General features: G+C 44.0%; 1 protein-coding gene across 7 annotated transcripts; it reads left to right on the top strand.

Annotated features, from left to right (window-relative positions):
* Window positions 1–11334: 11334 nt before the first annotated feature.
* GRP (gastrin releasing peptide) lies at window positions 11335–23509 on the top strand. 7 transcript variants are annotated; one of them, XM_045377889.3, is made up of 3 exons: window positions 11335–11559; window positions 17971–18210; window positions 23165–23509. In XM_045377889.3, the coding sequence occupies exons 1-3, from the start codon at window positions 11490–11492 to the stop codon at window positions 23269–23271; spliced, it is 417 nt and encodes a 138-aa protein (XP_045233824.2). In that variant the 5' UTR covers window positions 11335–11489; the 3' UTR covers window positions 23272–23509. The 7 variants fall into 7 exon arrangements, with proteins under 7 accessions (XP_045233824.2, XP_065389764.1, XP_065389765.1 ...); XM_065533692.2 differs by lacking the exon at window positions 11335–11559 and adding an exon at window positions 12297–12569 and having other exon boundaries at window positions 17971–18191; window positions 23186–23509; XM_065533693.2 differs by lacking the exon at window positions 11335–11559 and adding an exon at window positions 12297–12569 and having other exon boundaries at window positions 17971–18191; window positions 23172–23509.
* Window positions 23510–24013: the final 504 nt, after the last annotated feature.

Below are 24013 nucleotides of genomic sequence, written 5' to 3'. Positions count from 1 at the left end.
TGGTCTCCGAAATTCCTCCCCTTGCATATTATCTCACTGCCCAGCTAGAACATCAGCTCCCTATGGGTAGGGAATTTTCTCTTTTGTTAATTTCTGCATCTATACTGTCTATGGAAGTGCTTGGTCCATGGTTCAAAAGCAGTAAATATTTGTTGAAGAAAGGAGGAAGGAGGGGAAAAAGTGGGGGAAAGAAGGGAGGAAGGAGAAGATAGATGGAAAGAAGGAAGGAAGGAAATGGAGGGAGGGAGGGAGGGAGGATGAGAGGGAGAGGGAGAACATAAATGGGATTTAGAAATTTAGTACCTCTAGTTCAATTCTCATCCCCATTCAGATGGAACAATGAGGGAGCTGTGGCCAGAGAGGTAAAGTCAACAGCCAGTTGGGGGCAGTTCTCCATGTCTCAATCAGGTTAATTAGTTCCTCTTTCTTGGTGGTGATGATAGGGGAGGGAAAGGGGTGACTTTGAGAAGACCTGAAATTTGACAGAGTTTCTCAGCCTCAGCACTATCGATATTTTGGGCCAGAAAGTCCTTGGTTGTGGGTGCTGTGCTATGCGGTACATTGTAAGGTGATTAGCAACAGCCCTGGCCTCTGCCCACTCGATGCCAGTGCACTGTCCCCCTCCACTTGAGCTGTGACAACCACAAATGCCTCCAGGCATTGCTAAATGTCCTGGCGGGGGTGGAGGCCAGGTATGTGGACAAAATTAGCCAAGGTTGAGAACCACTGGAGTATTTAAAATTTGGTGCTTCAAGAGAAGTGGGGGACATTTTGGGCTTTCAGGTATGAAAGCCACAGCACAAACCATGGCAGCAGAAATCTTGCGCTCTGGCATGATCCCAAACTCAGAGACAGAGGAATATTCATCAACACGGTGACTCAGGAAATGAATGTTCTCGTGGTCTGCCAGCCCTTCCAGGTAAGACGTTAAGAAATTTAATAAGAAAATTGATCTCTACGCACATGAGGAAAGAGAATCTAATGAGCAACAAGCCAGGCAGATTCAAAAGCCTCCAGTTATTCTCCCTAACACAGACAGAGCCATTTTTGAACACAATTATGAACTTGAAACCCCACAGGGGAATTCAGGGGAAATCATTGAAACATTTATTTGATGTGAAACTTCTGACCCAAGCAATTCATAATCAATTAAAGGGATAGGGCCTGGAAGATTTGACGGTAGCATAGTTCTGGGTTTTATTGACAAATGGTCAGTACAAGTAATAATTGGTGGCATCTTAAATTAGATCTGAATGTCAATAAAAATCAAGAAGCATTCCACAGAGCTCAGTACCGGAAACTGTATTATCCAATATGCAGTGCTCATTAACAACCTGGAGGAGAAAGTCAATTTGACTTAGATTACATTTTCAGATAACGCAAAATGAGTGAGAAACGGCAAATGCAAAAGATAAATTAAAGTTAAAATTACCAAAGGGCCTGAATATTTGAGAACCTTGGTCAGAACTCAGTAAGATGAAATTTAACATGAACAAGGAAAATATGACACCGTCAGGCTTGGTTACACCTGAAGGTCCAAGGAATCAGATAGCACACAGAGGGAGGCTGGGGATAGCTGAAGGGAAACTTGGCATTCCTCCCACACACCTTGGAAGGTTGTCTTAAGAATTTAGCAGATTGTGTCTTTAAGGAGATTTTGCAGCTGGAGAAGCAAGTCGGTGTTATAGACCTGCCATCCTAGGTCAGAGTCATAGAGTTTTGCTGCAGGAAAATGGAAATTCAGGTGAAATTTGTATCCTAATATGGTTACAAGGTGATTCAGCTTTGCACGTCATCGTTCTATTGTCGTCATCATCATCATCTTCACCACCACTTACCGAGTTCCGACTGACATGCTAGATTCTGTTCTAAGAACTTTATTTAGCTTTGAAAAATCCTCACAACCACCAGATATTATTAGTCATATTGTACAGATGAGAAAACTCACAGAGAGGTTAAGTGTTTTGCCCAAGGTCACAAAACCAATGGCAGAGAAGGGGTAGGGACTATCAACCCATGTTCTTTGAGAAACAAACTGCAGTAGAGGGAATCTGAAAAAAACCTAGGAGAGTCCTAGCAGATTTGAGGAGTGGTGAACTCTGTAGGTAAGATCAGCCCTCGAGAAAGAAAGATAGCAGATACTTCCAATATGCTCCTCCCCTGTATCATCTAGGAATTTATTTGGCTGTAACAAAAACCTTAATAGTGGCTTAAACAAATAGGGGCTTATCTGTCACATGTAACTATGAACACAGTGGTGGACAGATAGTAGCAATGATTTCCCATTTCAACAATGCCAAGGCTGAAGTCTCTGTGTGTTTCTCGGCCTTTCTCTCAAGATAGCAAGATGGCTGCTAGAGGTCAGTGGAATGTCTACAGTCAAGGCAGGAAGAAGGTAGAAGAGCTGTGCCATCTATATCTGTTCCCTTGATCACAAAGGCAAAAACTTTCCCAGAACCCACTGCAGGCTGACTTTCACCTAAGTCTCATTGGCCAAAACTAGGTCACATGGCCACTGCTGTTCAAGGGGAGACTGGGAAAGCAGGACACAGGACTGCCGTGATTGAGTTCAACCATGGTCCATTGCCTGAACCTGGGCCTGGGGCTCTCTGCAAGGAAGAAAGGAAAAGTGGGTATTGGGTAAGCTGCTAATAGTATCTTTTTCTCTCTTTTCTTCAACCAAGCAACCTGATTCCTGCAGTGTCTTGATTTGAGCAGCTGACATATTCTAGCCAAAGTGTGAGCCAGGAGGGGGATAAGATGTGCTATTCTCGTTGTTCATTTTCAGTAGAGTATATGAAAAGGAACTGAAATCAAAAATCTATCGGAGCAGGTTCTGGAAAGCTCCTTTGCCAGGGCAAGCACCCATGGAGGAGTTTGAGCATTCACTAGAATAAGGGTCCACCAGGCATTTCTGTGCAGTACATAAAGTCAGAATTAGAGGCACCCCCAAACATGGCGAAATAACTCGATGGCTTCTCCAAACACAGAGCACTGGCTTTTGTGTCAGGAAAAGATTCTAGCTGACAAACAAACAAAAAGCAAAATCAAAAAAACTCACAAAAACAAAAAAACTGGAAACACCCACATATCCGTTGACTGGTGAATAAGCAAACAAATTGAGGGATAGCTGCACAACAGAACACCCGCAGAAAGGAAGGTATCTGATATATGCCACTGCTGCCCTGAATCTCAAAAGCATTGTGGTAAATAAAAGACACCAGATACAAAAGACTGCATACACTAGAGGACCATCTATATGAAATTCTAAAAAAGACAAAACAGATCTAGAGTAACAGAAAGCTTATCAGTGATTTACTAAACTTGGGAGGAACTATTGGAGGTGGCAGGAATGTTCAATATCTGGATTGTGGTGTTTGTATACATTTGTCAAAACTCAACAGAGTACACCCTTAAAATGGGAACATTTTAATATGTAAATTATACCTCGACAAAGTTTATTTATATTTTTTAAGTCTGTCTACATCTCCATTTTTATGTTTTTTCTGTTTGCTTCCTTTGTCACTAGCCAAATTGCTTCTAGAAAATTCCACTTTTGTTTAAGCAGCACTCCAGGGAAAGTGGTGTTTTCCCAACACCTAGTGGAAATGCAGAATGCTACAGGGGCTATGGCAGCATTGACAGTAATTGCCCCAATTCAATAGCAGGAAGAGACAGTGTGATGGTGAATTTTTTGTGTCAACTTGGCTAGGCCACAGTATGCAAATATTTGGTCAAACGTTATTCTAGATGTTTCTTTGAAGGTGTTTTTTAGATGATCAACATTTACATTAGTAAACTTTGTGTAAACCAGATTACCCTGCATAATTTGGGTGGGCCTCATCCTATCAGTTGAAGGCTTTCAGAGAAAAAGACTGACCTGTCCAAGCAAGAAGGAATTCTGCCAGCAGACTGCCTTTGGACTTGAACTGTAACTCTTCCCTGGTCTCCTATGTGTGCCTAGACTGCACATTTTGAACTTGTCAAGCTTCCATAATCACTTGGGCAAATTCCTTACAATAAATTAATCTCTCTCTCTCTCTCCCCCGCCCTCATTGATTTATATATATACACTCATACACATCTGGTAGGTTTTTTTTGTCTGGGGAACACTGACTAATGCAAACAGGTAACACCATGGAATTAGAGTAGTGAAGCTCTAGGGCCTCCATGTACAAGTTGCCACTCCAGGGTTAGCCATGAAAGGTGATACTTAGAAAGGAGAGTCTGCACTGTACTGCCGGGATTCTAATGCCAGGCAGCTGCTTGGCCATAAGTGGCTACACTTTCCAAGACTCTTCCATTCCAAGAAAGAGACAATAAAACCACCTACTCATCAATAAGGATTTAATGAGATATTAATACAAAAACTTTACTATCATTGATATTTACTACCAGAGGGTGACTCAACCAAGGTCACACAAAGTCTCCCAACTTTGGGGGCAATACTCCTCTCACTGCCTCTGGATACCTATAGAGTGTCCCTCCTTTGTCTTCAATGACATCTGAAGTGGACCACACTACTCTGAACCTTGAGAGGGCCAACACTAGTTTCAACTTGGGCCAGATGCAGTGGCTCACATTTGTAATCACATCTTCCCTTGGGAGGGGACAGCAGGATGATCACTTGACCCCAGGGGTTACAGACCAGCCTGGGGAACATAGCAAGCCCCTGTCTCTACAAAAAAAATTAAAAATTGAAAAATAAATGAATTAAAATATCAATTTTGGTGGGAAGGATTGTCATGGTATTATAATATTTGGTACCATGATAAGTAGTCTTAGGATTTCTGATAACTCATCTGAGTTGGTCTTAGTCTTTTTGTCACCATGGTAGGCAGGCTGTGAATAAACCTTCATATGCATGATACTGCTTCACCATCAATGTCCATCCCTTCCTGGGCCTTCCCAGGAGGCCGTGCAGGGAGGCTTTGCCTATTCTTGGCCCTCCCAGACACCCTTGTTTCTGCCATAATGTAATCTACGGGTCTGAAAACCTGGGGGCTGCAGTGCTGGGCGCCATCAAGAAAGACAACAAGAGAGATGGATGGATGTATCTTGATTTGATAAGTCAAATCAGATTAAACTAATGGCATTTCGGAGACTTTTCTGAATACTTTTTTCCTTAGGAACTTGTTACTGAACTTGGTTGCAACTTTTCTTGGCTGAAGTTGAGACTATGGCTGGGAGAAGCCAGCTACCTGGGGGTGGGATAGGAGTGCGGGTGGGAGGGTGAGAGTGGTGATTTAGAGATAATCACTTTACCTTTGTGAAAGTCAGCTCTTTATGTAGAGATATTTTTTTTTGAGATGGAGTCTCAGTCACCCAGGCTGGAGAACAGTGGTGCGATCTCAGTTCACTGCAATCTCCGCCTCCCGGTTCAAGCGATTCTCCCGCCTCAGCCTGCCAAGTAGCTGGAATTACAGACATGTGCCACCACACTTGGCTAATTTTTGTATTTTTAGTAGAGACGAGGTTTAGCCATGTTGGCCAGGCTGGTCTAGAACTCCTGACCTCAAGTGATCTGCCCGCCTCAGCCTCTCAATGTGCTGGGATTACAGGTGTGAGCCACTGCGCCCAGCCAATATTTATAGTCTTTTTAAATTTTGTCCTGACAAAGATAGGAAGAAAGGTAGGATGAAGGGCATGGCCCCTGCAGATGGATCCTTAGAAGAAAGAACAAGAGCTGCTCAGCCCCAGAATGCTGCCAGCCCCACCCCTTGCACCATCACCTACTCTCTGATCCCTCTCCTGCCTTAGTCCTCACGTTTGTGTTGTCTGAGGAGTGGGTATAACATTCGGAGCCTCCCAGCCTTCCAGGCAGGGTTGACCCAGAGTGCACAATGGCTTTCATTGTCTCAGGCCTGGATCCCTTGGCCAAGAGGCCTAGGAATATACCTATGGAAAGTTCTGGAAAATAGTACCGCTTCCTCACCAAGTCCCTTGACCGATGCTCAGTTTCTTCTGGAGGTGATCCAAGGAAGTGGCTCCTTTGTGGCCACACTCGGCACCCCTGTCTCTCACTTTCTCAACTTTAAAGGGGAAATAATCACACTGAAGGATGCTCAAATGGATCAGCCAAGGTGGGGAAGGGAGGAATGATCGTCCCATGCGACGAGCTGTTGATAGCACAGGAAAGTGTAGCACAGAGAAGACTTAGGGTGGGCATCACAGTGTCTCAAGGACTCCTCAAGGACCAGAAAGCAGTGCAGAATGGGACCATGTGACAGGGGAAGAGCTAGGGAGACATATTTAGGTTCAATATAAGGAAGAGTTTGCTAAATTCAGTTTTCTCCGAAGACGAGAATAAGTGAGTTCTCCAGCACTGGAGATGTTCAAAAACACCACGAGCACTGGGCAAGGATGCAATTAAGGAGAATGGGCAGTTAGATTCGATGAATGGGTCTTGGCTAGGGGCGATTCCACTCCTACCCCCAGAAAGGGACAATGGCAATGTATGGAGATATTCTGGTTGTCACAACTGAGAGGTCCTACTGGCCTCTAATGGATGGGGACCAGGGACACTGCTCAATATCCTGCCATGCATGGGACAGCGCCACCACAAAGAATTATCAGGCCCAAAATATGAATAGCATTGAGGTTGAGAAACCCTAAATTAGATAAGCTGTAAAGCCTAAGTGGAGGGTAATCGCCCCCTCCCATCTGTCTGGCAACCCAGAAGACCGTGAAAGGAAATCAGCGACATGTTGGGAAGAGCTGGATTTCAAGCAGGACCGTGCAGTAAGATTTTCAAGTAGATGAATCTCAGAAATATATTTTCAGTTTCAAACATTGTGGGTTATATTTTGGGATGCTGGCCATTTCTGCTGTAGCCAAAACTATGAGCCTGTCATTCTCCACACAGCAAATTTTCTGTTCCCACCATTTGTACCTACTTCTGTGTACAAGTTAGAAGGCAAAGATCTAGAGACAGGATGGGCTAGGGAGTGGAGAAGAATAGAAAACAAGCAAACAGAGGAAACTACGGTGAGGTTTCACTCAAAGGCCTTTAAGAATGATCCCTGATATCTCTTCTAAAATTATCTTTTAATCCCCCTTTTATGCCTGCTGGGTAGTGCGATTTGTCAAACCCCAGAAAAACCCTAGAATTACAATGAAATTTGTTGTTACCAGATGCGTGAATCAATCAGATGGCTCTGAGGTCAACTCTTGGCTCTGTCAATTACCACCTGGGCCTGGGCAAGTTATTTAACCTTTCTGAGCCTCGGTTTCCTCATTTATAAAATGGGGTAAATAACACCCACCTCATGGGATAGCTGTGAAGAGCACATGAACAAATGCACGTAACAATCACACGCAGTCCCTGGCACATAATAAGTACTCACTAAGCAGCAGCTATTACTTGTATGATCTCCTTCTCAGGAGACTTAAATAGCACAACACTGGATTAGGCCTTGAACAAGAAAATGATGCTATCTTGAAAATCACAATCTAACACAGAAATTAGCCTGCCCTAATTACAGTTGTCCATTATTATTAATTTAAAGAATAAGTAGCTGCTGGACAACAGATACACATGACCTCATTTAACTGTCCTACCATCCTAGGGAGGGAAGCATTACCAACTCAGTTTACAGATGAAGAAACTGACATGCCCATGCTAAGTGAGGTGCCAATCATAGCTCCTAAATGGCAGAGGAGGAATTGGAACCCGGGCCAGCCTGACTCCTAAACTCCTCACCACTGCCTCCTTGTTCTCCGTCATTCCCCTTCTTGCTCTGCTTCCTTCACTCCAGCCTGGACCTGGGAATCTTGGAGCATCTCATGGCAGCAAGACCTGCCCTCAAAGCCTTCACTGGCTCCACATATAAATGGCCAGTCACAGCTTAAGGTATTTCCCCATACTGAGCTATTTTCACTTGGCAAAAATAGCCGCTAAACTTAAGCAGAGACTCAGCCCGGAATCCCCGAAGAGCAATGGCAGAGATGCGTGAGCTATTTTCCATATTTCAAAAAGCCATGAAGAAACTAAAATGCAATGGTTCATTGATTTATATTGGAATTACATCGACTCTCTGTGGTGATGCTTGTTGTTTCAACCTGATTAGAAGCTCTGATTGATAGACAGTTCCTTATGTCTTTGATGAATAAAAAAATGGGAAATCTAAATATATATGGCCTGTTGCACAGTTAAAAGCTCATCAAAGCCTGAACTCAGCCATGCATGGTAGCTCACGCTTGTAATCCCAGCACTTTGCAGGGCCAAGGTGGGAGGATAGCTTGCGCCCAGGAGTTTAAGACCAGCCTAGGCAACACGGCGAAACCCCGTTTCTACAAAAAATACAAAATCTAGCCAGCCATGGTGGCATGCACCTGTAGTGTCAGCTACTTGGAAGGCTGAGGTGGGAGAATCACTCGAGCCGGGGAGGTCAAGGCTGCAGTGAGCCGCGACTGCACCGCTGCACTCCAGCCTGGGCAACAGAGGGAGACCCTGTCTCAAAACAAAAACAAAAACAAACCCCAAATCACAAAATACCCCTGAGCCCCATGGGATGAAATAACTTTACAAATGCACTCGGTGATGAACTATCCGGGGTCACTGAGCTAAAAGGTCACAGCGTAAATCATGGAATAACAGGCACTAGTTGGTTCTGGTAGAGTTTCTCAGCGATCTGTCAAACTCCATGGACTCTTTCTTCCACAGTGATGCAATCAGAGCCAGGCATAACTGATTATTAAGACTGTAACCCCCAATCTCTCTTGCAGTTAGCTATGACCATGTGGTTGACTTTTTGCTAATGAAACATGAGCAGAAGAGATACATGCTTCATTTTGGCTGGTATGTTAAGAGAGCGGGTGTGCCTCCTCCATCTTCCCCTTTTTGGCAGCTGCAACCCAAGCCGTGCAGACACATAAGAAAGTGCTCATCACATGTGGTCCGTAGACCAGCTGCTCATCCCCAAACTATTTGTTTCCCATCCATAATGAGATAAAGATCTTGTGCTAGGACACAAATCAGTGACCTAGCTACACACATTGTTTAGTACAGCTGACATTTTTCTTTCATAGCAAGATGCTCTTGATGAAGGAAGCAGTGCCTTGACTTACATTCTGACGCAAGCTCCTTCTCTCCCTGCGGGCCAGCCCTTTGAGTAGTGCTGCTGTAGGGAACGGTGGCGACTGAAGGTGGTATGAACCCAGGTTCTGAATATCAATGTGGAACAGAGCTGCCTGCCAACCTGAAACACCTGCCCTGGACAGAAAAGAGAAACAGACTTCTCTTTTGAATGGGTCACTGCACTGCAAGGTCTCTGTCTCATAAGAGTTCAGCTTTCCCCTAACTACGTCAGTGGGGTTAATCATATTTACCCAGCTGTCTGTAGTGAGGATTTTAAGAGGTGTATGAGAGGACGCCTATCAACTGAATCAAACATGCACAGGTTCCATTCTCTAACTGGAAACAGTTCACTGTCTTTTCTGGTGAGAAGTTTGGATTCAGCCTCCTTTTCCTGGAGGACAATGTATTGATTCAAATCTCCTGAGTTCCATCTTTGTGCCTAAGACTGGGCCAGGAACTGCGGATGCAGTATCAAGCAACATGACATGGGTGCTGTCCTTATAGGGTGCCACAGCAAGTCATGTGGCCCAGCCGTGGTCTGCAGGCAGGAAACCTGTAGGCTGGGGTGGCTTTGGAGCAAGAGCTAAGGTGAGTGGAGGGGCCTAGACATCTCCTGGCCTGTAATGGACACGAGAAACAGTGTTGCCCGAATTAGCAGAAGTGTTGTGCTTTCTAAAGAATTATTTCTACACTTGAATGTCTTTACAGTGGCTTCCCCTTAGTTTCATGGGGATGGTGGGAGGTGGAGGATTTCATTTGAAAGACTCTAAAATAATCTTGGTTAAACCAAAGAGAAAGCATTTTTCTACAACTTAATTTGGAGAGATAAGGGTTTAATGCATCCCCAAAGATCCAGGGTTGCAGAAGGCATTTCTTAGACCTAGGCATTTCTTAGGTTTGTTGTTCATTCACCAAATACTTCTCAAGCACCACTATGATCCAGGTGCTCCGTGGACACACAGAGGAACAACACCAATCCCTGTTTTGAAGCAAGCTCACTGTGTGGGAGGCAGCAAGCCTAGGGATGATCAGTTGCCTGCCAGTGGAACACTTGCCTACTGACAGAGCCTGGGGACGAAATGCAGAGAGGCTGAGAACCTGGGAGGGATGGAGCCCAGGCCAATATGTGGGCCTTTTTCTTTTGATTTTCACTTGAATCACTCCCTGAGGATAGTATTATTGTATTTTGTTGGAGGAAGTATTATTGTATTTTGTTGGAGGAAGTATTATTGTATTTTGTTGGAGGAAGTATTATTGTATTTTGTTGGAGGGTAGTATTATTGTATTTTGTTGGAGGAAGTATTATTGTATTTTGTTGGAGGAAGTATTATTGTATTTTGTTGGAGGAAGTATTATTGTATTTTGTTGGAGGAAGTATTATTGTATTTTGTTGGAGGAAGTATTATTGTATTTTGTTGGAGGATAGTATTATTGTATTTTGTTGGAGGAAGTATTATTGTATTTTGTTGGAGGAAGTATTATTGTATTTTGTTGGAGGAAGTATTATTGTATTTTGTTGGAGGGTAGTATTATTGTATTTTGTTGGCTACCAAACTATTAATGATCTTAAAATTAACTTCCTTTCTCTTAGACTCAGACACATGCATGAAAATACTCTTCAGATCCAAGAATACTCAGTCATGCAATGTGAGTGTGTAATCACTTAAGAATACATTGAAGGCCAGGTGTGGGGGCTCACGCCTGTTATCCCAGCACTTTGGGAGGCCACAGTTCACTTGAGGTCAGGAGTTCAAGACTAGCCCACCAACATGGTGAAACCCCATCTCTACTAAATGTACAAAAATTAGCTGGATGTGATTGTGCATGCCTGTGATCTCAGCTACTCCACAGGCGGAGACAGGAGAATCGCTTGAGCCAGGGAAGCAGAGGTTGCAGTGAGCCAAGATTACACCATTGCACTCCAGTCTGGGTGGCAGAGCAAAACTCTGTCTCAAAAAAAAAAAAAAAAAAAAAAAAAAAAGGATGTATTGAATCAGCAGATACTCAGACACAAGTGTATGTTTTCAACTTTATCAATACCAATATCAACATGGAACAGTAAAGACCCACCAGGGAGGCAATTAACAAGCATTTGGGGAGGAATAGACCTCACCTATTCCAACCACACGGCCAACTCTGGCAGCCAAAACGTGGGCAACAGCATCCTACCAGCTTCTATTTATTGTTGCATTGCTATGGTGCCGATCCCCTTTGTATCCATGGTATTTAGAACCTCGGGGATTGGGCTGGTGACCATTCTTTAGATCTGAGAACAGAAGGAGCAGAGGAACGTTGAGCAACTCTAGAGGGGTGTGTATGTGGCAGTTCAGGGACAGTTTGAGCTTTCGGGTAGAGGCAGCCTAGGGAAACCGGCATAAAGCAGTTTCTTTCTCTATTCCATGGAAGCTGCATGCTTGTGAAAAGGGCCAGGTGTCTTCTGTCTTGCCATGCAAGTGGGCAGGGCTGCTTGGGAATACCAGGTGGGTTAAGGATACTGCCCTTAAACTTAAGGTGCAGGGCAGCAGGGAAAGACAGACAGAGAGAGAGAGAGAGAGAGAGAGAGAGAGAGAGAGAGAGATGGGGGGAGGGGAGAGTGGGAAGGGGAGGGGAGGGGAGGAGAAGAGAGGAGGGGAGGAGAGCTGCAAGAAAAAGGCAAGGTCCAGAGAAAAAGAGAGAGATCTGCAAGAAGGAGGCAAGGTCCCGAAATCTATGGACTGGGACAGCAAAGATGTGGCCTACGAAGAGAAAGGTCTGGAGAATCAGAAGGCCTTTCAATGGTGGTTCTAAATCCCTCTAGCAAAGCCCATCTATCTTTACAGCTCACCCGTCTCCATCTACACCACCCCCCAACCCCTCCCGGCCCAGATCAGGCAGCGGGGTCGCCCTCTCCAGGAATTTCAGGGCAGCTAACACTGGAGGCGCCGGCGAGCCTGGAGAGGGAGGAGTTCACTAAATTGTGTTGGATGTAAGGCGTCGAGGACCGGAGGAATTAATCCGATGTGGGGAAGGCGGACGGGGCTATGAAGAAAAAAGAGGGGGCAATGTACACTCAGCCTTTTCGTCACTCGGTGAGGAGATGGATGGTTTTCCGGACCGGGCGTCCCAGCGCCCCGGCTAGCTATAGGGAGACGTCAGAGCGCTCCGGTCCGCGGTAGAAGAGCCCCCAGCTCCCCCCGCCCGGGCTTCCATATAAAGTAGGGGCTCTAGTGGAGGCCGCAGCAGTAGCACCAGTGGCTGCGGCGGCGGAGCTCCTCTGAGGTCCGGGTCACCAGTCGCTGCTCTGCCAGTAGGGCGCACAACCCAGCCTCGCCCAGCCTCTCCGCCGCGCTCCAAGGGCTTCCCGTCGGGACCATGCGCGGCCGCGAGCTCCCGCTGGTCCTACTGGCGCTGGTCCTCTTCCAGGCGCCCCGGGGGCGAGCGGTCCCGCTGCCTGCGGGCGGAGGGACGGTGCTGACCAAGATGTACCCGCGCGGCAACCACTGGGCGGTGGGTGAGTGTCCTGGCCGCGGGAGCCGCGCGCTTGGCCTCCTCTGGATCAGCCAGCCAGAGGGGACCTGTCTCCCCGTTTCTTTGCGTTTCCCGGGCCCAGCTTTGGGAGCTGGGTTTGCTGTGACCCTTCTACCGAAACATCTTCCCGATTCTCCTAAAACTCCACCCCACCTTTCCCCATTCTAGGGAGCCCATGAGCCCCTCACCAGCCGGAAGCTGGTCCCCTGATCCTTTCCCGCTCGCTTCCAGCCGGTGTCTCCCCGTGTTCCCCAGGGCACCCGAGCTCCCAACTGCCAACCCCGGTGCAGATCATCTTCCCTCTGCGTGCATCCTACATCTCCTTTTGTCCGCCTAGTCTCACCCTGTCTGGCACGGTACTCTCCTAGAATAATCTTGGGGAGCGTTGTCCCTTAAGAACATCTCAGAACCCTAGTCCAGCTCGGTGGCCTCAACACCGACCGGCATGGGCTGAAATCTAAGCTGCGCCTATGCGCCCCGCAAAGCCACAGGTGTGGGGACCTCCGGCGCAGCGCTCCCGCCCTGGATTTCACATCTGTTCAGTGCGCAGTGCCCTGAATCCCGCCTGTCTGTGGCTCTCTGGAGTTTCCACAGTCCTTCTCTTCGCTTTGCAGCGATATTCTTTTCCCTGCCCTTTTGTCCTTTTTCCAGCCTACAGGCTCTGAGCTTGGGGAATCTCGCCTGCTCTCCAAGCTCATCCCGATCTCTCTGCCCCTCTGAGCTCCGCTCTTTCTCCGCCCCTCTAGACCCACGACTTCGCCCTTTCCCCTCGCTCCTTTCCCATTCCCTCTGCAACAGGTCCTGCTCTCTAGGCACCGGCTTGGAGGCTCCCTCGCCACGGCCCCCAGAACCTGGGCGGAGAGGACGGCCGCGCTGCGGGTGGGGAGGGCGCCCGCGGGTGGGGTCAGGATTCTGCCCCGCGCGCACTCACTGCTTTCGCTCAGCTGGGAGGCAGGAAGCGACCCGTAGCCCCGGCTCACCCAGCATCACCCCGCGGCTCTCGGCCTCGCCGAGCATAGCTTCCAGCAAACGCAGAGCATCCAACTTCCTCACTCCCCCACCCACCCGCCCCACAAAAGTCAACTACAACAACCCCAACCAGCTTCGTGGGAAGAGATTTAAGGGTGTGTGTGTGTGTGTGTGTGTGTGTGTGTGTGTGTGTGTGTGTATTTCCTTAGCCATCTACTTAGAAGGCAGGGCAGGGGGGCGGGGAGGGCTGGAGAACGGTGTGTTGAACAAGTACTTGCTAATTCATATATCGGCTCATTCACAAATCTTGATAGAAGACAAAGAATTTGGGGAAAGGAGTGGGACTGGAACTGTTGCTTCCTCAGCTCTTCTGTGTTGTGTGTGCTTTTGTGAGGGAAGTCGAGATCTTTGGGTTGCAACACAGTGGTTTTCACTGTTGCTAAAATAATCATTTGCCAAGTCTTGACAGTTCCAGGAATGAGAGGATATGTGATCGCTGAGGGACAGGAGGAACCCAGCAGTCTGGTGTGGAGAGGAGAGGTTGGAATGGGTGAAGCTGAAAAACCCTGCGTTTCAAGAATGAAGGATGCTTAGCAGGTGTTGAAGAATCCAAATTTAGAATTGATGCTTCTCAAAGAGGGCTTCTGGGAGCTTAGATCAAGTGGCCATTATCTGACCCAGCCACATTGACTGGAAAGGTGGAATGAAACTTCTGGATTCCCAATCTCTTTTTACTCATCTATATTATTATACTAATAAAGCTTATTATTAGGTAACCCTTGCAGGCCCAAAGGAGGACAATAGAGTTAACTGGGGAGCGGCATCATGTTATCTCTGGTGCAAGTCAAGCCAATCTTGATTTGCTGTAGTTCTGGAAAACATCTGTCTCCAGATATTTAGGATGTCTGCTATTTAATTGCTCTTCACAGTGGTACTTGAGCATTTCTAATCTAAAAAAATACCAACCAGTGGTGACCCCAAATACTACTTTCATATTTACTCTCAAACGCACTTCTTTCTCTCCCTTTGATAGCTGTGCAGAGTTGAGGAGGAGCAAGGGAAAGAGGGAGGTGAAGTAGAAACACACATTTTGGCCTAAAATTACCTTGTGGTTGAGAAAAAGTTTCCTTTGAGTAAAATGACCTCAGTTGGAATATAAGCATTGACAAGGATGAATGATGTTAGATTTTAAATTCAGCTTTCAATTATCCCAAGAAAATGCTTATCCTCTTCAATCACCAAAGACATGTAGCTTCGTTTTAATTATATAAAACTAAAGCTACATACTGCTGTCCACGAAGATGCTGTCAGCACACATTTACAGGCTTGGTAAGTAAATTGCTTCTTCCAGCTGAGAGAAGGATGGCGCAGCAATGGAAAAAAGGTTACCAGTTTGAAAACTTAACAAATGTTTATCCGCTTGATGTTTGTGGAAATGTTTTGTTTGTGTGATGAAAATATAAGTCAACACTTACACTGGTGACTGTTCCCTGTGCACCCATGAAATGCTCCTAACTGTGGCTCTAACTTGGATGTGAGACATATCCTAGAAGGCTGAATTTGGAAATGCCAGTATTCAGCGGCAGAATGGCTTGTTATGGCTCCAGAAACTGTGGAATAGAATTTAAGTGTGGGTCCAGAGAAACTAGTTCTTAGGAGTACTCAACACTTTCATCTATGCCGTATTCATTTCTGTTTCAAACCATCCCTTTAGTAGTATCTTTAAACGATTAATAAAAAGAACAAAAGCCTTTTTTTCTCTGATCAAGGTTTTATTTTTTTCAAGTGACTGTCTTTTGTCTATGGTGAGATTTCCATTATTATGATATGGGCACTTGACAAATGATGTTGGGAGAAGAGGTGGAAGTGGGCATATCATCCATGTTGCCATGGAGATGATGATTTGGTTGACAGTCACTAGCTCAAAAGTGAAATCAGACCCAGGGAATGTGTACTTCCCTGGGATGTTATAGATAGCGTGCTCTCCTTAACAACCAGTCTATGGATCTAGAGGTAAAGAACGGATCCCCACACATTCCCCAGATATGCATGTACTGAAATTTAGTACAATCACAGACTGGAGAATGACTTTCTCCTCCCGTTTTAGAAAAGCCCACAAAATTATTCAGGCATGACAAAAATGAGGTTCTTATGTGTGATATCTCTATCGCTCCTCTGTTTTATTGGCAATAACTCTTTCTCATTTCCAGCATTCTAACTAGATGATAGGCAGTTAGAAGAGTAAGGTGACCTAGGTCATTACTGGGAGTATCAGGATTCTAGTCCTGCCTTCCAATCATCATGATTCAATTTCCTCCATATAAATAAAACCAAATGCATCACTACTTCCTGGGAAGTTGCACAATGTAATCACTGTTATGGCTGAATGCAAAGTTACTGAGTGAATAGCTGAGCACCACGTGACCAAGCTGATAAGCGAGGAGCCAATCATTCAGGATTCCAGGCCTTTGCTTGGGACAGTATTCCCAGTTAGGGTCCTGAAATTGTGTGAAGTCTCGTGTCATAAGCAATTTGGTAAACGCTCACACTGCAATGCAGTACAACCTGATTTTAATGCTCCTTAATACTCATAGAATTATTTTTTCTCAATTACATAATGTGTCATGATATATTGGTATATAATCCCTATTTTTATAACATTAGAAAGCCTTTTGTAGACCTTATCCTTATTTCCAGATCCCAGAATGATTTTAGCTGCTTTATATTCTTAGCAAGTTAAAAGACATTGCCACGCAGTATAATAATGTAGTCTAGATTGTGAGCTGATTTTAATCCTAAAACAGTTACTTACATCTGTGTGACCTCTGGCAAGTCTCATTTTCACCAAACCAGTTAGCATATGGATCAGATGAAATCAAGCACATTTAAACATCCCATAAACTGCAAATCGCAATACACATAAAAGCAATAAAGTTGCTTACAGTGAGGGCTTCTCTGTTGGTGGATAGAACTTCTAGGAAAGGGCCTCTTTCCATTTTAAGACTGAAGATCTTTCTTTTTTTTTTTTTTTTTTGAGACGGAGTCTCGCTCTGTCGCCCAGGCTGGAGTGCAGTGGCCGGATCTCAGCTCACTGCAAGCTCCGCCTCCCGGGTTCACGCCATTCTCCTGCCTCAGCCTCCCGAGTAGCTGGGATTACAGGCGCCCGCCACCTCGCCCGGCTAGTTTTTTGTATTTTTTAGTAGAGACGGGGTTTCACCGTGTCAGCCAGGATGGTCTCGATCTCCTGACCTCGTGATCCGCCCGTCTCGGCCTCCCAAAGTGCTGGGATTACAGGCTTGAGCCACCGCGCCCGGCCTCAAGACTGAAGATCTTTCAAATTTTATGTTTGTCTTAAATACTTCTAATGCCAGTCAGTGTTGGCACCACAAAGACCTTTTCCTTTGCACACTTTAGATCAAAAGTACCATAGTTTTGTTGACGTTAGAAATTTCAAAGTGCTACAAAGTCCAATTACAGAGAGAGAGAGGAAAAATCAACAGTAAAAAGTGGAGAATATGAGAATATTCAAGCAAGGGTCTAAAGTGTTAAGAATGCAGACCTTGAATTCTGTACCCACTTCTGACTCCAAGTTATCCCCTCTTGCATACATAAATTTTCATGTTTTTGGTGGTTTTGCCTCCTTAACAGCTGTTTTTTTTAAAAAATCATTTACACGGCTAGCACACATTCCTGGAGCCATTGATAGACTTGCAGACACCCAAGAGAAAATTCTGCATTTATGTGGCTGTAAAGTGTTACTCAGGGCTTGTTTTCAACTTGGTTTTCACTACACTCTTAACAAACAATCAATCTAGGTAGTTTCCTAGGTTCAATCTCAACTAAAATTCTGAGAAAGTTTAAATGAAAAATTCCTTTGGTATTTTTTACTACAGATAAAAGGAAAGCAATATTTTTTTAAAAACCACACAAAGAAAAGCATGGAGACTTTTATTTTCAGCAGCCATTCAAAATTGGCTGGGGAAGATGTTTAAACTCCATCTTTCAGTTGGAAATAGAATTTGGTGCATACAGAATTGATGACAGAATTTTAGATATGGAAGGCTCCTTAAATTTAATCTAGTCTACCCTGTTCATTTTATAGTAGAGAAAATTAAAGACTAGGGGTGCTACACGACTTGGCAGAGGTCACCTTACTAGCTAGTAGAGGTGCTGGAACCAAGCCCAGGGTTTCTGGGTTGCAGTTCTGAATGCAGTCTAGCTCATTGCACATTTTGAACAGACAGCAAAATCTATCTGTCATTTATGAACTGACTCTTAATAATAAAACGTGATTTATTCTGCATTTTAGGAGGAAGCAGCACAAACACAATTGATGTCCTTTTAAATTTCTCATTCGTTCATTCCCTTTGGTTAAATTTGTGGCATTATGAGTGTTTTTGTTTTGGTTTTTACAGGGCACTTAATGGGGAAAAAGAGCACAGGGGAGTCTTCTGTTTCTGAGAGAGGGAGCCTAAAGCAGCAGCTGAGAGAGTACATCAGGTGGGAAGAAGCTGCAAGCAATTTGCTGGGTCTCATAGAAGCAAAGGAGAACAGAAACCACCAGCCACCTCAACGCAAGGCCCTGGGCAATCAGCAGCCTTCGTGGGATTCAGAGGATAGCAGCAACTTCAAAGATGTAGGTTCAAAAGGCAAAGGTAAAAGAAACATATGTGCGAGATGGGTGGGAGGTATTTGGGGAGAGGTGGAAAGAGGGCAAGTTCAAATGAGGAAGAATAGAATTGCTTATGATATAAACCTTCATGGTTGCTATATTAGGCTAACACCAATACATGCTAAGCACATTGATAGACAATTTCTATGTTCTCTTCTTTTTGACGTAATAGTCAAAAGGATATTGATTCCAAACTCCAATTTAGGAGTTTTTTCCAGCAATTTTGTCTATTTGCCGTTATGCATTGATGGCATATATATTTTTTTAGTAGCCAGGCCCTACCAGAATGTTTTGATAGTGAGTCTGCAAAGTATTTGAGTAAATCCATGTGGATCTACATATTTTATGTTTATTTCTGGTGAACACTAGTGGAGGTTCCTAGTTTTAGAAAAGAACATTCTTGTTTGCTACCTTTGACACAAAGTAGCACTTCTTCATATTTGTTCCAGGAGTACCTAGTTCAGGTTTCATACTAATATTTTAAAACTCAGTGGACATATCTGAGATCAACAAATTCATCCTGTATATGATTTTATAGAGGATAGGGGAAAATAATTATACTAAACTGGCAATACTTAGTTACAAAGACAGTGAACAAGATAAGAGAGAGAATAAAACTTATAGGAAGAAAGCAAGGAAACTGAAAATGAGGTGATTATCACTAACTTTTAAGTTTCCATGAAATGTATAACAAAATACAAAATAATAATTACAATAACAATGGTGGCTAGTTTTACTGAATATTTACGATAATCCGAGTATTGGGCTAAGCAGTTTACCTCCATTTTCTCAGCTTATGCTCACAATAGTCTTAGAAGGAAGATTCTACTATTCTCTCCATTTTAGAGGTAAGGAAACTAGTCCCATAGCTTTTCATTGATAAAATCAGGGTAAGGGCCTGTGCTCAGTCTGCCATGCAAGACATCTTCCAGAAATGGTCGTCATTGATCTTAATATAAAGCATCCAGGCTGAAGGCCTTGCTTCTTGCTGCTTCTGACAATAAATAATATTGTTTTCCACTCACTGTACTTGGAGAGCTTCCTTCTTCACTCGTTCATAGTGAAGACTGATGGCCCCTTTAGGGGCTCAGAGCTGCCTTTGCCAAGCCTCAGCTGGCTTTCTGGAGGGAAGCTTTCTATTTCATTGCCCTTTGAGTCTATTGTGGTCTTTCTCTCTCTTTCTTTTCTTTTCTTTCTTTCTTTCTTTCTTTCTTTCTTTCTTTCTTTCTTTCTTTCTTTCTTTCTTTCTTTCTTTCTTTCTAGTTCTGTCTATGTGGTTTCTTTCTTTTCTTTTCTTTCCTTTCCCTCTCTCTCTCTCTTTTTTTTTTTTGACAAGGACTGGCTCTGTTGCCCAGGCTGGTCTCAAACTCCTGGGCTTAAGTGATTTCCCCAGCCTCGGCCTCCCAAATGTGGGTTTCTATGCTAAATGGAAACTGAATTTCACCTGTTACACTAAGCGCCTAGAGGGAAAGTCTTTGTAGCTTTTATTCAGAAAAAAAAAATCCCAGATTAAATAAATCAATACAGAAATAAATACCAACTTTGTGCAAAACCCCAAGCGATTGTCTGGTCCATACCTGTGTCTTAGGTGTTATGTCATCAGCCCCCTTCTTTACTGATGGATCCCATACTCTGAGGGCTCTGTGAACTTGCAGGTGACTTCTCAGATTCTAGCTGGCCATCCTTTTTCATGGTCAGGTGCTTTGCTGGAGTTCCTGTAGGTGGATATCCAACAGCAGTACCCTTCTCATTTGTCTGAACAGTAACAAAAATTGCCGCCACAAAACCCTCGAAAATAATTTTTGCAAACATTGAAATGGACTTGCCCTCATAGCTCGTTCATGAAATACTCCCCTCTATTAACACACAATCATGTTACTATTCTATAGTGCCTCATTTTTGAAACAAACAGCAGTGTCCAGTTTGCGTTATTTTATTTCCGCAACCTGGCCCCGCGTATCTTTGGAATCTTTTGGAAAATTCAACTCCTTTCTTAAGGATCAAAAATTTTCCACCATATTCAGAAGAATATTCTGTAAGCTTCAAAGGCAATGGCAAAAAGAATAGTTCCACAAAGGTGTCTGAGTAGCAGTAAAATAGGATGGGTTGAGTGGGCAGCTGTGGACAGTGACTGCTTAAAGGGGGCAGTCCTTATCCCAAGTGAACTGAAAAAGGTCATCAAAAAGATTATTTTAAAAAATCGGGCTTTCTTTTTCTATTATTTTTATGCATTGTTTTTCTTTTTACAGCTTTAGAAAGCCCGTCTCATTTCATTCCACCTCCAGTTGAATAATTAGTTATTGCACACGTTGGTACTATTCTTTTGGCTTTATTTCCTAGTAACACAAAAACAAATTCCACAGTTAGTCTTTGCAGAGACCAAAATATTTTATTGCTTCTCTTGCACTGGAAATTCCACCTCAATGAAAGTATGTTGTTATGAAAATTGAAAACACCATACAATGATCTGACTCAAAAAGAAGGGGTGCCAAGAGATTAGTTCTATTAGAAACCCATATATCTCCCATATCTTAGAGTTATGGGAGTGTTAGAGAGAAACTTAATAACTTAGCCAAGCATTGCCAGAATTAGCAGCAGGAGTTTTCAGAGGCTGAAGGACTGTTCTTAAAATTAAAAACTATCTACATATGCTCTCCTCTCTCATTTTAGTAATAAAACATCAAGTACTGTTGCCAACTCTCTTGGAGCTGTAGTTAGAAACTCCAAGCATTTCCTATGTTTTGATGACAAAGATATTTACTTAATTCATAAAGGATGTGTGTAATGTGCACTGAAACTAGGTTACTCGATCATGGAAACAGCTCCAGAACTTTCAGAGCAATTATGCCCAGCAATGTTCAAGGTTAACCTTAATCCTTTTAACTGTGCCCTTCTCACAAATCTTTTAATTCTTTCTTTCTTTTTTTTGAGATGGAGTCTCGCCCTGTAGCCCAGGCTGGAGTGCAGTGGCGTGATCTCAGCTCACTGCAAGCTCCACCTGCCGGGTTCACGCCATTCTCCTGCCTCAGTCCCCTGAGTAGCTGGGACTACAGGCGCCCGCCACCACCATGCCCGGCTAATTTTTTGTATTTTTTTTTTTAGTAGAGACGGGGTTTCACCATGTTAGCCAGGATGGTCTTGATCTTCTGACCTCGTGATCTGCCTGCCTCAGCCTCCCAAAGTGCTGGGGTTACAGGCGTGAGCCACCGCGCCTGGCCCAAATCTTTTAATTCTATTCTGCAATTAATGAAACTTTTCCCCATGGTTTCTGCAACATGAGACTGTTCTGTCCCTGCAAGATGAAACTCATCCCCATGGATGAAGCTCCAGGGCCTCATCCATGATCCTGGATGTGGTTGTGCATTTTCCTGAGTTTCAGTGGAGGTTTTAGTTGGCCTTTGGTCTCCCTTTATAATTTGGACTTAGTCCCTTATTCTTTGCAGCTTAGGTCTCTCCTTTTATTTAGTGGACATGAAGGGGGCAAGGAAATGAGCTACAAAGGCTGTTATGGAAAAGAAAGTAAATGTGTTCGTTCTTCACTTTTAAGGGACTACTCTCACTGTCTCATCAAATCAGTACAGAGAATAGGAAGGTCTTATTTCTGAATATTTGAAATGCTCCAAAGGAAGTACCAAATATAGAAAAAGCAACATACAATGAAGAATCACTCATAACCTTCTGATTACGCTGGCACTTTCTATGACGGAGCAGAGTAAAGCTGGCTCCCACCTAGAATACAGCTCCTCCCCACCCCCAACAGTAGACCCCCCCCCCATTGCCTCCCAGGTCCTTAGTCTTCCTAGTTTCCACAATTCTCTTTTTCCTTTTAGCTTTTATTCCTTCCAGCCAAACCTCTTTTATTCAACATTTTGAGCCAATGGGGGACTTACGTAGATTTTTTTCCCCACACATTAGCTTTTATGACCAGTGACTCATAAGGCAAGATATGTGCTGGCATCTTTGGACAGGCGGCAGTCTTTAATAGGGCAGCCTGGGTTGGTGGAGGCGAGCAAAGTTAATTGGCATGCGTGGGAATCAAACCCCAGGCCCTGGGCTCATTAGCACATGGTCAAAACAACTGAGCCACAGAGCAGGTAATAATTTGCCCAAGAATATCAGTAGTTCCTTTATTAGAAACAAATGGCTGATATGGAAGTTGGGGAATCTGAATTGCCAGAGAATCTTGGGAAGAGTAATAAGCTCTAGTCTCAACGAAAAGTGTTTTTTCATCTCAGCGCATAAAGGGTGCTATATGGGAACAAAGAAGTATTTTAAAATTATAACTACTCTTTCTTTCTTTAGTCTTAGTTAATTTGAGCAGAAGCCACAACAAGCAAACCACAATAAATTTAGAATTGGCAGAAATCCAAATTAACTCCTCTTCCCAAGTTTCCACACTACTACCATTTACAGTTGTAGGTTTGTAATGTATAATTATGTAATCCAGAAACTAGCTTTGATTTGTGTAATGATGCATTGTCAAAGTAAGCAAAGTAAGAATTCAAATTCCACATTCCCAGAATTTACCACTCAGCTGCTCCTCTAGTAATAAGTTCCTGGGGATAGTACATTAACCAACATTGATTAAAACATACCTGAGTAATCATATCAGGGTGCACGTTAAGCTGATAAAACAATAAGATCCCAAAATGCAGTAGCTCAAAAAAAAAAAAAAAAAGTAGAAGTTAATTTGTCTCTTGGGGGACAGCTCTGGTTCGCCAATGTTACATGCTCAGAAACACCTGCAGGGCTTGTGAAAGTACAGATTGCTGCGCTCCGCCCCCAGAGTTTCTGATTTAGTAGGTGTTAGGTTGAACCAAGAATTTGCCTTTCTAACAAGCTCCCAAGTGATGCTGATGGCTTGTAGGAATGGATTTACTTCTAGGATTAGACTTCAGCTCACTCTGTTTGCTGAACTCTTTCTAATATTTCTTAAGTTGGTAGACTCTGTGCTCCAGGTTCTCAACGTGAAGGAAGGAACCCCCCAGCTGAACCAGCAATGACAATGATGGCCTCTCTCAAAGGAGAAAAACAAAACCCGTAAGAGACTGCGTTCTGCAAGCATCAGTTCTACAGATCATCAACAAGATTTCCTTGTGCAAAATATTTGACTATTCTTGTATCTTTCATCCTTGACTAAACTCGTGATTTTCAAGCAGCATCTTCTGGTTCGAACTTGTTTGCTGTGAACAATTGTCGAAAAGAGTCTTCCAATTAATGCTTTCTACATCTAGGCTACCTGTTGGTTAGCTGTTACCATTGACAATAAAAGCTTAAACACAGGCTGTTCTCTTATTTCAATCCCAAATGAGAGGATAGTGTGGCAGAGATGAACGAACAGCTTGAGGATGTACTCGTGTGCTCACTGACCAAGTCAGGCTGAAGCTCTCCCCTTTGAATCCTTGTAGTGACTAAGAGCCTTTGCAGAGGCTCCCTCACTTTCTCATTCCCATCAGGTGGGCCAGGTTGAAGATGGAGGCTAGCCCTATTCATCACTTAAGAATTCCCTAGCCTTCAGCCCTTACCATGACCAGGTATTTTGCTGATATTATTGATGGACACCTCCTAATAGTCCTTTAAGCTCAGAATTATCATTTCTATTTCACAGATGAGGAAACAGAGGATTAGAGAGATCAAGTGCCTTGCCCAAGTCACATAGTAAATGGAAGTGGGATCTACATATCCACAGTCACCAGATTTCCTGCATTACTCATTTTAAACCTCCCTTTCAGTATAGTTATGCCTAGCAAGTAGCACTGTTTTTTCAAAATTTCATCGCCAGTCTG

Source organism: Macaca fascicularis, chromosome 18 (genome assembly GCF_037993035.2).
Source record: "Macaca fascicularis isolate 582-1 chromosome 18, T2T-MFA8v1.1".
Taxonomy (NCBI): Eukaryota; Metazoa; Chordata; class Mammalia; order Primates; family Cercopithecidae; genus Macaca; species Macaca fascicularis.
The sequence above is the reverse complement of the archived record's forward strand: the minus strand, read 5'-3'. Positions and strand labels throughout refer to the sequence as shown.